This window comes from Octopus sinensis, unplaced genomic scaffold (genome assembly GCF_006345805.1).
Source record: "Octopus sinensis unplaced genomic scaffold, ASM634580v1 Contig12731, whole genome shotgun sequence".
Lineage (NCBI taxonomy): Eukaryota > Metazoa > Mollusca > Cephalopoda > Octopoda > Octopodidae > Octopus > Octopus sinensis.
The window spans coordinates 68,577-83,684 of record NW_021832718.1 but is presented as its reverse complement, the minus strand read 5'-3'; the positions used below and the strand labels follow the sequence as shown (position 1 = coordinate 83,684).

Here is a 15,108-nt window from a genome sequence, read left to right as displayed (position 1 = left end):
CAAAATTATATTTTCTGTATATCTATGGATGTTTGACTGTTCTGGAAGATTTTTTTTGTTTAAAAATCTGCAGCAAAGTTAATAGAATATAAGATAAGTAAATATGTAGTAATTTTTAAGTCATAAAATTAAAATATTGTCTATTGAAAGAAAGCTTGATAATTGTAGTGGGCTGGATGTGATGTACCCACATCCTTTTTTCCAAGCTGAGATTTGAAATCAAGTCTAAGAATTCTCGCTCATTTGATCCACCACTGGCCAAACAAGTGCAAAAGAAATTTCTTTGTCCTGTCAAAAGTGATCAACGGATTTCCCGTCAACCTATGACCTGAACCGTGTCATTTAAGGTTCAAGTGGACAGGAGGTGACCTACATTGGTAGAAATTACTCTTGTGGTATGTCTGTCCTTCTAGCTGTCATGACCATTATAAATACAGTCAGACATATGACAGAGGCAGATAGCCGTCACCAGGCGAGACAGCCAACAAGTAACTTGCACCAGTCAAGCAGCCAACAAAGAATCACATATTCAGCATGAACAACCCAACACAGTAGCAGTCGCAGAACATAAACAGACACCACCGAATGACCAGCGCACACACAGACACAAAACATGTCCAGTTCTACCTCATATATTGGCACAGTATTTCCCCTGTTTATTTTCTTCTTTGCCAACTTGAAGCAAGTTGGTAATGTCATGTGGTGAATTTTTTGGTGTATCCAAGAAGTAAATGCAAGTGTTGATTAAATAAATTATTTAAAACACAATCCGATGCTTTCCCATTGTTTTACTTTGATGTCATCCACATGCCTATTTTATCTGCTACCTCAGCATTTTTTGCTACACCATCTCACTACATAATATTGTCTGTTTAAAGAAAGCTAAATATAAAGGGAAGGTGATTATAAATATTTACAAATGCTTGCTGATACAGTGATGTTTGTAAATATTTATGAATGAAGAATTTTGCCAAGGCGGTAAGAGTGTGAAAGAGACAGAGATAGAGACTGTGTAGATGTTGCTTGGAAAAAAACTCTCTGTGTATGCCATTAATATAATCCTGTGTAATTTTATACTTTGTATGGTTGTGTATAGAAATATAAACAAATTAACGTACGTACACACACACACAAATATACTCATTTGTTTTGAAGTTTGTAATTTGTTGTATTAAATATATTTATCCACCTGCTATGGAGAATGAATCTGATAGAAGGCGATGGTTAGCCAGAGAGAGACAAAGGTGAAGAACAGCCAGTCTCACTCAGGAAGAACTGGATGCAAGAAGATTAAACAATACATTAAGGTTATTAAATCAATCACGAGAAGTGAGACAAGAGAGATGAGTGCAAAATGCAAGAAGACAGGCTCGAAGACGTCAAAATGAAAAGGAGCACCTAATTGCACAAAGGAGAGATATCCAAAGAAAGGGAGGGCAGCACAAAAGTGCCGAGATGAAACAGAAGAGCAAGCAGCAGTGAGAAGAGAATATCTAAGAATGAAAGCATCACAAAGACGATGATGAAACAGAAGAGGAAGCAGCATAAAGGAGAGAAATCAATGAGAAGAATGGAAGAATTAAACGAACCATCCAAAACAAGGCAAACTCATTGCTGGTAGGGTTTTCACTAGAAACGTAGTGCTGAAGCAATTACTGAGATAAAGGTTGTAATGTTTTTATTTTGATTTTATTATCTGTATCATTTTCATGCTGTCATTTTTGACGGTACGGGTACACAAGTTATCTAAGATTATTCTTAATACACACAAACACAACTCACATAATACATATCCACAAGCAATACCACTTGATTCAATAAATGAATACCAGTTGCTTGACCTGCTAGAAATAACAACCGGATCTGTTCAGTTAAGTATGGCTGTGGAAGTTAAGAAGTTTGCTTTGTAACTAAGTGGTTTTGAGTTTGATCCTGCTGCGCAGCACCTTGGACAAGTGTCTTCTACCTTACCCTCAGGTCAATCAGAGCTTCTGGAATAAAAACTGGTATATGGAAGCTATATGGATCCCATTAAAGGGGCCATTCTTGGTGATAACGGTAGACTTAATCCTTAACACAACTACCTAATCCTTGAGGAACCTTCAACAGAGTCTGCTCTTCTGCTCTGATTTCAGGAAAACCTCTTCCCTTCAGTTACATGGGTTCCTGAAATTAATAATGGATACTGTCCTTCTTAATCATTAAAAAGAAAAAAGCTTCTAATAGTCCCTGAGGAATCAAAGTGAGCCATAATGGCCAATTCTGTTTGCTTGTATTCACTGCAATCATCAGTACTGTACACCAACCAAAATGAAATACATTCCGATAGTCATGATAAGCACTGCATATATACATGTGCAATGTGGGCCCAGACTAGAACTAAACCTTAACAACAGTCAAGTCAGTCACTTTATTGACTGATGGACAAAACTACAGGTTTAGTTTGACTGCTAGAAATAGGGAGAAATCTCCCTCAAATCACACCTTACAGTCTGCTTGGTCAAGGATAACATTGGACTAAACAACTACTGCTACTATTGTTGCAACAGATAAGATTGAAGATATATTTGCTATGTCACCTGGCACTCATGAATAATGATTTCTCTGAAACACAAAATCAGAAATGTGGAAGAGAAAATAAAAGTTTTAAGAACTGAAACTTTATCCTTATGTTTCACTCTGTCTACTATTTCCCAGTTTCAGTGCATTTATCACTTCCAGTCACCTCATTACTTTTAAATCCTGCCCAATTCACTACCACTCCAATCTTTGTTTTAAACAATAATTGAAATTAAACATTTACAGAAGATATTTCTTCTTTTTCAGGACTGAATGTCAAGAACAGATAAATGGTTTCTATGGCGCCAAGTTTAAGAAGTTCAGTACAGAAGAGGAAGCTCTGGCTTTTGCAGAAATTCCGGCATCAGGTGAATAGAATTTTAGTGCTGTTTGGTATAATCAGTAGAGTGTTGAATGAATATCTTGTGGTATTTAGCTCAGTTTTTTACGTTCTGAGTTCAAATCCTAGTTAGGTCAATTAACTTTCATCCTTCTGGGGCTCAATAATGGTCCAGTACTGAGATTGATATAGTCAGCTGTTCTCTCATTGTGACTTTGTGTCTGTATCAAAAAATAATTATTGTGCAGGTTTGGTTGTGTTGTGAAGAAGCTTGCTTTGCAATCATATGATTTCAGGTTCAGTCCTACTATGCTTGCATTTTGGGCAAGTGTCTTATACTATAGTCCAGGCTGACCAATACCTTGTGAGTGAATTTGGTAAACAGAACGTGGCCGATGCCAGCGCCGCCTTGACTGGATTCCGTGCCGGTGGCATGTAAAAAGCACCAATCCAATTGTGGCTGTTGTCAGCCTCACCTGGCACCTGTGCTGGTGGCACGTAAAAAGCACCCACTACACTCACGGAGTGGTTAGCATTAGGAAGGACATCCAGCTGTAGAAACATTGCCAGATCAGACTGGAGCCTGGTGCAGCCTTCTGGCTTCCTAGATCCCCGGTTGAACCATCAAACCCATGCTAGCATGGAGAACGGACGTTAAACGATGATGATGATGAAACTGAAGCCCATCACACAAAGTGTGTCTGTCTTGTGTTTCTGCTTGACAACCAGAGTTAGTTTGTTTATGTGCCCATAACTTTGTAGTTTGACAAAAGAAACTGATGTAGTAAGTACCAGACTTTTAAAAAATTAGTACTGGCTCACTTTGTTCAACTAAATCGTTCAAGGCAGTGCATGGCTGCAATCCAAAAGCTGAAACAAATAAAGATGAAAGATTGCTGTTGTGGCAGGATTAGTAGTGTCAGACAAAATGCTGTGCAGGTTTTGTTCCATCTCTTTCTATTGTGAGTTTAAATCCCACTATGATAAACTTTGTCTTTCATTTGTTGAGGGCCAATAAAAACAAAGTTCCAGTTAAGTACTATATTGGGCCACCATTAGTCAAGGTTAACCACATATCTGCTCTCGTGTGTATGTTTGGACAAGATTTTTGAAGAAGACTAGCAGATACCTATTCCAGTCATCCCATCATCTTGATGCCCTTGTTATTGCCAACCCTTAAGCAAGGTAATATTTTCCCTCATAGCCAGACATGTTTTTCACAGGAGATTAGAGATAAATAGCATTGTTTTAATGATGGAGATGTTCATTTACAATCATCACATCACACACACAAGGAACTTCTTTTAGTTTCCATCTTACAAATTCACTCATAAAGATTTCATTGGCTCAGGACTATAACAGAAGATATTTGGTCTAGGTACCACCCAGTGTCACTGAACCAGAAACCATGTGGATGACTAACAAATTTCTTAAATACACACACACTCTCTCTGTCTCTCAGTGGATATATATTTAATAGTCTTTTCCCATTTTTGCTCTCCCAAGTAATTAGTGTTTTTTTGTTAATATTATGTAACTAATTTGCTATTTTATTTATATATTAACAGACAAAACTCTCTCCAGTGTAGCAAAATCTATTCAACCGATTGTGAAAAAACTCATGTCCAGAGTGAAAGAAGTCTCTCCTCTCTGTCAGACACTGGTGTCAATGCTGGCTGATTTGGATGACTCAGAAGAAAGCAAAGAATTTTCAACATTAGCATGTAATGTTGAAAATGATTTGGCTAAGTTGACAACAAGTGTTAAACTGGCAATTGATTCTAAGCTTTTGACAGGAACTACTAAGAGGAAGGCTTCTGATTCATCTGAAGACGCATCAGAACCTCCTGAAAAGAAGAAGTGTGTTGAAGAAGAAGGAGGTTTTACTGGTAATGTATCATGTTTTCATTCTCCTTTTAAGAGATTGTTAATATTTTATTATTGTTTTTTGTTAATGAAAACTTGCAGCTTATTTTGCTTGGTATGATAAAAAGTGTCAGCTTCTCCTAGCCAGCAGGCTAAAGTGACACTTGTTTACTGATCATGGTTCAAGAACTCTGTGGAGAACTCTTGCAGTTCCAAGCAATGCTGATTTTTACAGGTGTTCTATTTTTACATTTGTACCAATCTTCTTGAGCTGTATTGGTATTTGATAACTGCTGATTCTTCCACCTGCACCAATCACTATTTGTATCATGTCCACTCTCTCCATTGCCCATAACCTGTGTATTTCCCACTTCAATTCATCATAGTTGTTCACTTTTTCTTTTTCTTTCTCTTCGATCCTGTTATCACCAGACATGCTTGTCAATTATCAGGCATATTTTATTTTATTTTCTGTTCACCACAACAATGTTAGGTTTCCATTGTCTAATCTGATGATCACACTGAATCATTGTATTTCACAGGGTTTTGCAATCTTCATTCGCAGTAATTCCCTCTGAAATTTGGTCATACCATGTCTGATCTTTCTAGGCCATAATTTCCACAAATCTCCAATGGATCATTCTTGCCTCATTGTCTTGTCGTCTTTGTATTTACAGTGTGCTGATTTTGGTTATTCACTAACAATGCACACTGTTTCACTCCTCTCACCATTCATTTGGCATTTGTCACTCTTAGTTGTGTTATCAATTTTGCACTTTAAATAGTTTGTCCTCAATGCTTGTTCTTGTGCTGTGCATATAAGTGCTTCTGTGTCTGTCTTGGAGCTCATATCTCTTGCAAACTGACTGTACTTTTTTTTTTGTGTTCTTTTCTTCTTTAGATTTCTCTTTCTTAACACAATTATCAATTTTGATGATTTTGGACTTCTTCACATGTATCAGCAATGGTTCGGTGGCATTTTTTACATATCATCCTAAGCTGCTTTTCTCTGCTTCAACACAATCCCAACAACTGATCAATTCCCTCCCACCCTTTCTTCTATAAGTATCACTCTTGGAATAAATTGTTCCATGATCTGTCAATAGCTTCCATGACTTCATATTCATACTCATCAGTGTCAATAGTTTCTGTGTCTTTGAATCCATACTCATCATCATCATCATCATCATTATTATTGCAATCCCTACCAAGATCTACTTTGCCATTCACCTCTCCATGGTTAATAAAATAATGTACTTGTCAGTTACAAGGATTGATTTAATTGACTGATCTCTTCCTGCAAACTTCAGGTTTTGTGCCTATATTAGAAACAATTATTATTATTGGGGATTGGTAAAATCAGTAGAGCATCAAGAAAATTTCTCACAAGTGTTTGCTCTGGCTCTTTATGTCCTGAGTTCAAATTCTGCCAATGCCAACTTTGTCTTTCATCCTTTCAGAGTTGACCTTGAACTCACCAATCAAGTAAGTTTAAGGTCAATGGTTTTGACTAACCTGCTCCCCTCAAAAATGTTGGCCTTGTACCAAAATTAAAATCATTGGTATAGTCTCTCACCAACACTTCTCAGCCTCTGGGTCACAAACATGCTATTCCCTCACTCTGCATTTTCTACCACTGATACTGTGGTTTCTGCTCTTTGGAGCTGGCTGGTCTCAAGCTAACTTCTCTCATCTCTATCTTACTCTCCTCTGCCATATTCTGTCTAACTACTATGCCCAAGCCTACTTCACCAGGACATCAGTCTTTTGAAATCTACTTGCTACTCTTCTTTTCCTGGAGTTGTATATAAACATAAACCACATTGATCTCATTGGTTTTGGAAGATTTGTCAGATATTCGTAGAGCCCTTCCTCACAGTAAAATTGATAAAAAAGAAACAGCTTAACAATTACATTCACTCATTTGTCTCACCCAAATATTCTCCCTAGAGATTACACTCTCCATAATTTCTAGCCAGTTCATAGATGATTTATATAAAGAGCCAGGCAACAATATATTTTTTATAATTTCTATAAAGAGCCAAGCTGCAATATATTTTTATATATAATTTATGCAAATTTTTCTTTACAGAGAAAAAATTGGCTCATGATTATGGAGTTGTTTTCATTTATGGCAGCTGTCTCAACAATGGTAAACCTGATGCCTCAGCTGGATTTGGTGTCTACTGGGGAGACAGAGAAATGTAAGTTTTTTGTTGTTGTTTTGTTTCTTGTTAGCGCTTGACTAATTAGTCACATAACAACATGGGATGGATGGGGATAGAGCTAGAAATATAGAATGTGGTCCCCCATTTCTATTTATTCTTTGGGAACAGAAGGATTATTGTGCCTTTATAGATTTGAATTGTTTCAATATATCGCTTAGTAATGTTTCTATAAGCCATAACCTATCTGTCTTTTGTATATTTAGGACTACTTTATATAGTTTATCTTTTATGTAAAACAGTAAGGCTGTGATATGATGGGAAGAAACTTAGCAGATTTTCCTATGAGATTGAGTGGGTAGAAACAACAAGGATGAGGGGGAATAATTTCTTTGGCATCAAGGAGGAATTGCAAGTGAAAAAGCATCTGTTGGGGTACATCTGTGTTGAGGAAAATAAGGAGTCTCCGATTTTACAAATTTATAGTTACGTCACGTTAAATTACTCTTTTGGACTTAAGGGTTGAACTTAGTTTTATATGGGTTTTTTTTAGGTTACATCAGTGGCTGGTTTCAAATTTCCCCCTCAGGTAATGTGTGGTCCATCCATCACATATAGATTCCTTTGTTTGCTCAGTTGAAGATTTTGTCAGTGTCAGGAACAACATTGCCTGGACTGAGTTGCAGTATGGTGGTCATATTAAGATAATGGCACCTAATTTACTCCTTTGATTCATGTATATCTTTGTCATAATAAATATCCCTCACCCCTCATACTCTCCATCACAAATTAACTGGTAAGTCTTTACTTTATGTATTGAAGTTTGTTAAAATGTTGGTTTGTATATTGATAGGCGTTTCAGGGTGTGAACATTGTATATACTCTTTTTGTGTATGAATGTGTGTATATAGTGTGTGTAAATGTATATATTTGTATGTCTGTAAATGTGTATCAGTCGTATCATTTTTGTGAAACCTGTCTTCCAGTTCGCTTTACTCACCCCTCTCTGCATGTATATTTGTATGAACACAGATTGGGGGGGGGGCCTAGTAGTTAGTGTTGAACTTGTGAATGTGAGATCATTTCCTGGACTGGGCTGCTGTTCTTGAGTAAAACATTTTGTCTCACGTTGCTCTGCAATCACTTTGACATCTGATGTATGACACATCATCCATCTGTACAAACAGTGTCAATTTGATGGAGGGAGTGACCTAATGTGCAGTACAAACTTTTGATCTCTATAAGCATCATCTGTGCAGGTGTTTCATTGAGAGTCCATGTATGTACAGACACACATATATTTCTCAGCACTATTTTTAACATAAAAATATGAATCGCTATTCTGTTCACATATCTCTTTCTTTCCCCCTCTCTCTCTCTGTTTGTCTTTCTCTGTATAATGACATGTGTATACACATTCATACAGGTATATATATATATATATATATATGTATGTATGTATGTATGAATATGACACAATATTATCTATCTGTCTGTATACATATGTATGTTTATACAGAAACTCATTTATCAACAAAATCATTAAAGATATTTAGTCAATTGGAGATATGACGATAGAAAGCATGAAATGTTTTATTTTCAAAAGCATTAGCTTTATTTAACTAAATGTTTCTAACAATCACATAGAGAAATTTGTGTTTATCTGTGTACATACATTCACACATACTGAGAAAGAGTTACACAATGAATACAGTTATATTCATAAGAATGTGTATGTGTGTAGTGTATCATTGTATAGGGAATGAAAGACTTGACAGACTGAAAGAATGGAGATTCTTATTTTTTTCCTTCCAATATTGCAATAAGCTACTTCTTCTAAAAGATCAGTCTGTCTGTCTATCTACTTACCAGCTATCTACTTATCACAATTTTTTTACTTTGAATGTGCACGATGGTGTATAGTGTGTGTGTGTGTATGATGATATATGTCGGATTGTGTGTATGTCTGTAGGTGAGTATATATGATGGTGTATGTTGCTTTGTGTATGTATATGATTGTATTTGAAGATGTATATTGGTTTATTGCTTCATATGATGAAAAGCAGTGTAATTTTTATTAGTCAGCAGAATTACTAAGTCTAGCATGCTCTGTTTTTACAGGAACACAAGTGAAAGACTTGGTGGCAAACAAACAAACAATCGCGCTGTATTATATGTAAGCTATTCTATTTAAGTTTTCAAGTGAAAATACTGAGAGAATTATTTGTTGGGAAGCTCCTCATTAATTGACACCTTGTGTGTGGAGTGGGGGTGACTTCATCTGAAGGCACAAAAACTCTTCCCCCTTCTTGCTATTGTAACTTCAACCTTTATATTTAAGCATCTAGAGATGTTTTTTTGTTTTTGTTTAGTCTTTTTCTAAAATGAAATTATTTTGTTTGCAGGCTGCCATTAGAGCTGTTGAACAAGCAAAGGCCAAAAAGATTTCAAACCTTATTATCAAAACTAATAATCTGAACCTAATACAGAGTAAGTTATGTTTGTTTCTCCTATGAATCAACTAATCCTTAACCTATTTAGTGTTTGTGGATGTTATTCCCTAACTTCTTTCATTTGGAACCCAAGTATTTTACTTCCATCAGTGAATGTCCAGAGGATCTCTTAGTGTTGTGTGTGACTGCATCCTATTGCAAAATTACTATATGTTAAGGTTGAAGCAGAAAATTGTGCATGTTATTTTAGATCGATGCTGATTGAACAAAGCAGACTATCCCGTTTTTTTATTTTTTTATTTCTTAAATGTATCTAGAACTACATTTATCCAATGTGTCTATCCATTTTTAAGATGGTAGGGAGTGATTTGAGGGAGATCAGATTGCTATTTCTAGCATGTTAAGTAATTATAGAGCCTCCCTCATTGGCCTGGGGATTAGGTATTTCCAGAATACCTCTTTTACAATATTCACCTTTAGCAGCAGGGCTTTTTACATGTAGTCTTCCAGGAACAAATTGGCAGATGTTTATATGTTTATTGGTCAGCTTCATTGTAGCAAATAGCAGCTGGAGCTACACTTATCTTTGCTCTTCACAGAATATTTGTACAAGTAAATCTGTTACAGGTAATATTTATGTGGAATACTTTTGTTTTTATTTTTCAGTTTGTTTATCTACTTCTCATTCATCATAATATTGTTATTTCTGTTTGTATAGCTGTGCATGGGGAGACTCATTGAACCAAGTGACACCATAGTCATGACCTTTGCTAGTGTCATGTAAATGGCACCTGTGAAATCGTAGTCATGGCTGTTACTGGTGTCATGTAAAAGGTGCCCATGCCAGTGGCACATAAAAAAGCACCCATTACACTTTCGGAGTGGTTGGTATTAGAAAGGGCATCCACCTGTAAAAACCATGCCAAATCAGACTGGAATCTGGTGCAGCTCTCCAGCTTACCACTTCCAGTCAAACCGTCTAACCCATGCCAGCATGGTAAACAGACATTAAATGATGATGATAATGATGATAGCCACACCCACATCTCTCATGTCACAGGTGTTATTTTATTAACCATACATATCTTGGAACTATTGGGTCATGCCATAAATAATGTGGTTTTTTGTACTTCTTTCATTTTTCAAAATTAAGATAAACAAAATTCTTTTCCAGTCTAAAATATACTCTCCTTCATTTTCTACAATGCTCTTCCATATATCTGGTACACTTGCCCCTCTTCCAAAATTCACTTGTCTGTGACGAAAAATACTCCTCCAGTACAGTTCTGACCTCATCTGCAAAATTCCTATTTTTTAGCCCAAATAATTTTGAAGACTGCAGAATAAATGATAATCAGATGGGGCAATGTCCGGTGAATATGGTTTCCCATTCAAACTGCTCCAGCCTTTGGAATGTCATCCTTGCTATATGTGGCTGAGCATTATTCTGATGGAAGAACACCTTTCGTCTTGAAACCAAAAATAGTTGTTTTTCTTTTAGTGCTGACTTAAGTTGCTCAAGCTGCTCGCAGTAGATCTCCTTTGTTATTGTTTGGTTTGGGTTTAAAAGTTCAATGTGGACTAAACCTTTCATATCCCACCATACAGATAACAACACATTATGTGGTGCCAGTGTTTCTCCTTTTCCTACCCAATGTCTTCAGTGCTTGACATGTTTATAGAGAACCCATTTCTTGTCACCAGTCACTACTTGGTCCAAAAAAGTTCATTTGTGAGATGTAACAGCAAAGAAGAACACCCATTCACTCTCTGCGCGCAATTAGACTCAGGACGTTTGTGGGGGACCCATTGACCTAATTTGCTGACTTTTCTAATGGCACACAGGTGTTGATGAATGGTTGAATGACCAAATCCAAGTTTCTCTGCTAGTTCCTCAACAGTTACAATGGGATTTTGTTCCACCAGGGTTTGCAGGATGTCCTTGTTGGGCTCTACAGATCTTCCAGAATGAGGCTCGTCTTCTAGGCTGTAGTTTCTGGCTCGGAATTTCTGGAACCACTGTTGATACTGGCTTATGCTTATTTCTGAACCCCATATACTGCATTAATATACCTTGCAATTTCTGTTGCTTTGTTGCCTTTATTGAACTTATAAAGCATAATATACCGAATATGCTCCTTTGTCATTTCCATAACAGCTTTGACAAAATAACTGTTAAAATTGCACTGTACTCTTCAAAACTTGCACTAAGAATAAGCACAAGGTAAAATTAGAAACAAAGTGAGGGTTGACAATAGGAAATACATCTGGCTGTAGAAAATCTGCCTTAACTATTTCAGTCTGATCCATGCAAGTATGGAAAAATGGATGTTAAATTATGATGATGGTGGTTTCTCTGGTGTTTGCTGTCATTATTGACTTCCATGATAATTACTTTGTGTATTTGTGTATCTTAATCATGAGAGAAGTGGGGCCTTAACCTGAGCGTCAACACTTCAGAGCTTGCAATAAATTTAAATTAAAAGGAACCAAGAGATTAACACAAATACTTGCAACAGAATAAGTTAGAGGCCATTAGTGACCAGAGGGTAGTGTTACGCTGGGTGGGATTTTAAATGTAACACCAAAAAGTTAGGCCTAAGACAATAATGTTAAATCTGTTCCTTCTCTCCCTCACACCAGGTATAACTAAATGGTTGGAGGGTTGGAAAAAGAAGAACTGGATGAAATCAAGTGGAGAAGAAGTGACAAACAAAGAAGAACTGCAGGAATTGGATAAGAAATTGGAGGGAATCAATGTTAAATGGGTAAGTTTAAGCAGGACGAACTGGGAAGCTAAAAGAAAACTCTATCATGACATCTAAACCAACTGAAGGATTTTATTCTGTGTGTGTGTGAGAGAGAGAGAGAAAACATGTTTGATTGTGTGCTTTGTTTTTTTTTTCCATTGTGGTCTAATTAGAAGAGGTTAAGATTACTTATCAAGGTTTGCAAAGATTTTGGTAAGAGATTAGAAAATCTGACTGTAATTTTGGAGGAGAAAAATTTTTCAGTCTGTGTGCTTTTTACCTTTCCTACTGATCATCTTGATGATATAGTAGAAGTTGATGATGGTATGAGGGGTTTCTTCCATATGTTGCAGACTGTTAGGTTTGGTTGTGTGAGCAGTGTGGAAGGACATATCTAGGAGAATGGTTTCAGTCCCACATTTAACTGTCTGATGAGTCAGAGGTGAAACATATGTTGTGAAGAGTCATCAGTGTAGAACTGGTAGTGTCAACCAGTGAGTTGAGGTACCAGAGAACTGGCAAGGGTTGTTGTGCTTTGATTAGCTGTAAGTTGGAGCATTCTGTGAGGTGCAACTCTAAAAATGTTGTTGTTTTAACCCTAATTGAACAGACTTATGATCAAAGGTATTCTAGCCAAGGCCATGCATCTTTTCTGAAGTATGTCCTATTCCAAGACAGCAGGGTGTGATTTAAGAGAAATTTGGCTTTTTCTAGCAAGTTGTTACTACTTAGATGCTCTCTCCTCCCTTTTCTCTGATAATGAAGTAAAAGCTTTGAGGTGAGAAATAGATCAATAATTTTTTAATATTTAATTTTATGGATTTGGGCAGGTGACAACACAAATTAGTGCAAAATTTAGGGATGGAAAACTGCTCATCCTCAACAGTAGCTGCATTGGTGTAGGAGGAGTGAGAGAGGAAAGAAATGTGATGAGAATAAGTACAAAGAAAGGTGAGGCAAGATGTCATCAGTGTAAAATAATTGGTAGTTGAACTACTGTTGATGTTGGAGAGGTTTGAAGAAAAGTAGTGGTTATAAAGAAACTTAGCAGGGAGACTTAGAGCCACAGTAACTGGAAGTCTTTTTGCTTCCACTCTCTCCTCTTCTCATCTGGTTATCAACCAAATAATACTTTTCAGTGTGTGAAGGTGGAATATAGAATGTAGTCTGAACAACAGATGAACTGGAAATAGATGAGAAATAGCTGGCACAGAAAAGAATAAAATTTGAATGAGGGAGGAGAAAAGCAAGTATGCATATGTACACCCCTGCCACACACATCCTTAACTCTCTTAAGTTTGTTTCAACTACTGAATGAACTAGCACAAAGAATTACAAGGTTCCAGATGAACTAGTCTCATTGACAGATTGTCAAAGAACTCTAGAAGAATTAAATGTCATTTTAATCTCTCATCAAAAATTTGAGTAGATGCCTAGAAAATTTTTCATGTCTAAAAATGTTAGTAATAACTTTCTATTATTCAAAGAAACAAGAAACTTTTCTTTAATAACCAATGAAAATAGTCATAAACAGTTGTTATTATATATTGCCTAGCACTTAGAAGAAAGGGGTTTTAAAGAAAATAGTGTATTTGAATGGTTGTTTTTAATTTAAAAAAACACTATTTTATGAATGAATCAATGCTTAAAATTTTAGACATGAATTTGAAACAGAAAAGGCAAGATACCTACTTAACTCTTTTGAGAGAAATATTAGTATAATTTGTAACTTGATTAACCAAGGAATGGTCAGTACTTAATAACAAACCAGTGGGACTGGTTTATTGTAATTAGAATTATTATTAAAAGAAAGAAAAGTGTTGGCCTTGTGCGAAAATTAGAAAGAATTATCAATATTAAGGTTCATAGAAATGAATTGTGTTCATGGCCCATGTAGGCCCTCTAAGAGTGGTTAAGTTGGCTGCTTCAAGTTGATTGCTACAGAAAGAACTAGGGCAGGAAGGGAATTCCAATGGGATGTTATTCAGGGAAGGGAGGGACTTGGAAATGATTATTGTAGGCCTGGGAATACAATATGCATGTTTCAAATTGGTACTAATAATGTTTAGAGATTTTTAAAATTATTATTTTATTTAATTTTATAGTTTAATGAGAGTTTCTCTAATTTCTATTCTCAGTCTCCGCATAGGAGAATAAAAATAGATAGGCTGTGGATAGCCTCCTCCTCTTTACATTAACAAATAAATATAAAAATTATTTTGATTGTATATTATTTCTATTTCCTAGGTCCATGTGGATAAATGTTGTGCTGGAATCGAAGCTGCTGAACAATTGGCCAAAAAAGGAGGAGAACTTCCTCTACCTGAGTAGATTTTCCTGCATGTTGTTAATTGGAATGTCAACAAATAAATCATAAAGTCACACACACACAAACACAGTCTCTCTCTCTTGCACAGATATAGTGATAAGCATAATCTTACAATAATACTTTCCAAACATCCTCTCACAAAGATATATAGTAGTATTTCTACAATAAAAGATATATGCATTCATAATTTAGTTCATGTGGTTATTTCTTGTTGGTGCGTCAAATAATTATGATAAAAGTGGCATAATTGAAATATGTTTACAATAAAATAGCAGAGAAAATATAAAGACTCCAGTTACAAAGAAAAAGTGATTAGCCAGTCATCTGGCAAACAATGTGCTATTCTGATACTTTCTGTGGGTCTGTTTCTCTTTTCTAACCAAAATTAGTTTTTATGTCTGTGTATCATCATTATTTTTATATCCCATTTTTCAGACAGACATAGGTTGGACAAGACTACAACACTAGCAAATCTACCCATCTATGATGGGGACATAAAATGAGGGAGGGCGGTCACAAGAGCAGTATGTATTGAGAAATGTATAAATGGACTTGATAGATTACTTGGTGATGTCTTAAAGAAATCACATTATTGTTGGTGATGCAGCATTCTATTGCAGCTACATGACATGTTTGCGACTAAGTG

At 36.1% G+C, this 15,108-nt stretch overlaps 1 protein-coding gene across 1 annotated transcript; it reads left to right on the top strand.

Moving 5' to 3' along the window:
- The first annotated feature begins 2,785 nt into the window (after positions 1 to 2,785).
- On the top strand, positions 2,786 to 14,653 carry LOC115229463 (ribonuclease H1-like). Its single transcript, XM_036499211.1, has 7 exons — positions 2,786 to 2,927; positions 4,468 to 4,788; positions 6,858 to 6,969; positions 9,052 to 9,106; positions 9,336 to 9,420; positions 12,027 to 12,151; positions 14,381 to 14,653. Exons 2-7 carry the CDS (start codon positions 4,521 to 4,523, stop codon positions 14,462 to 14,464), a joined length of 729 nt encoding a protein of 242 aa, XP_036355104.1. The 5' UTR covers positions 2,786 to 2,927; positions 4,468 to 4,520; the 3' UTR covers positions 14,465 to 14,653.
- The last annotated feature ends 455 nt before the right edge of the window (positions 14,654 to 15,108 follow it).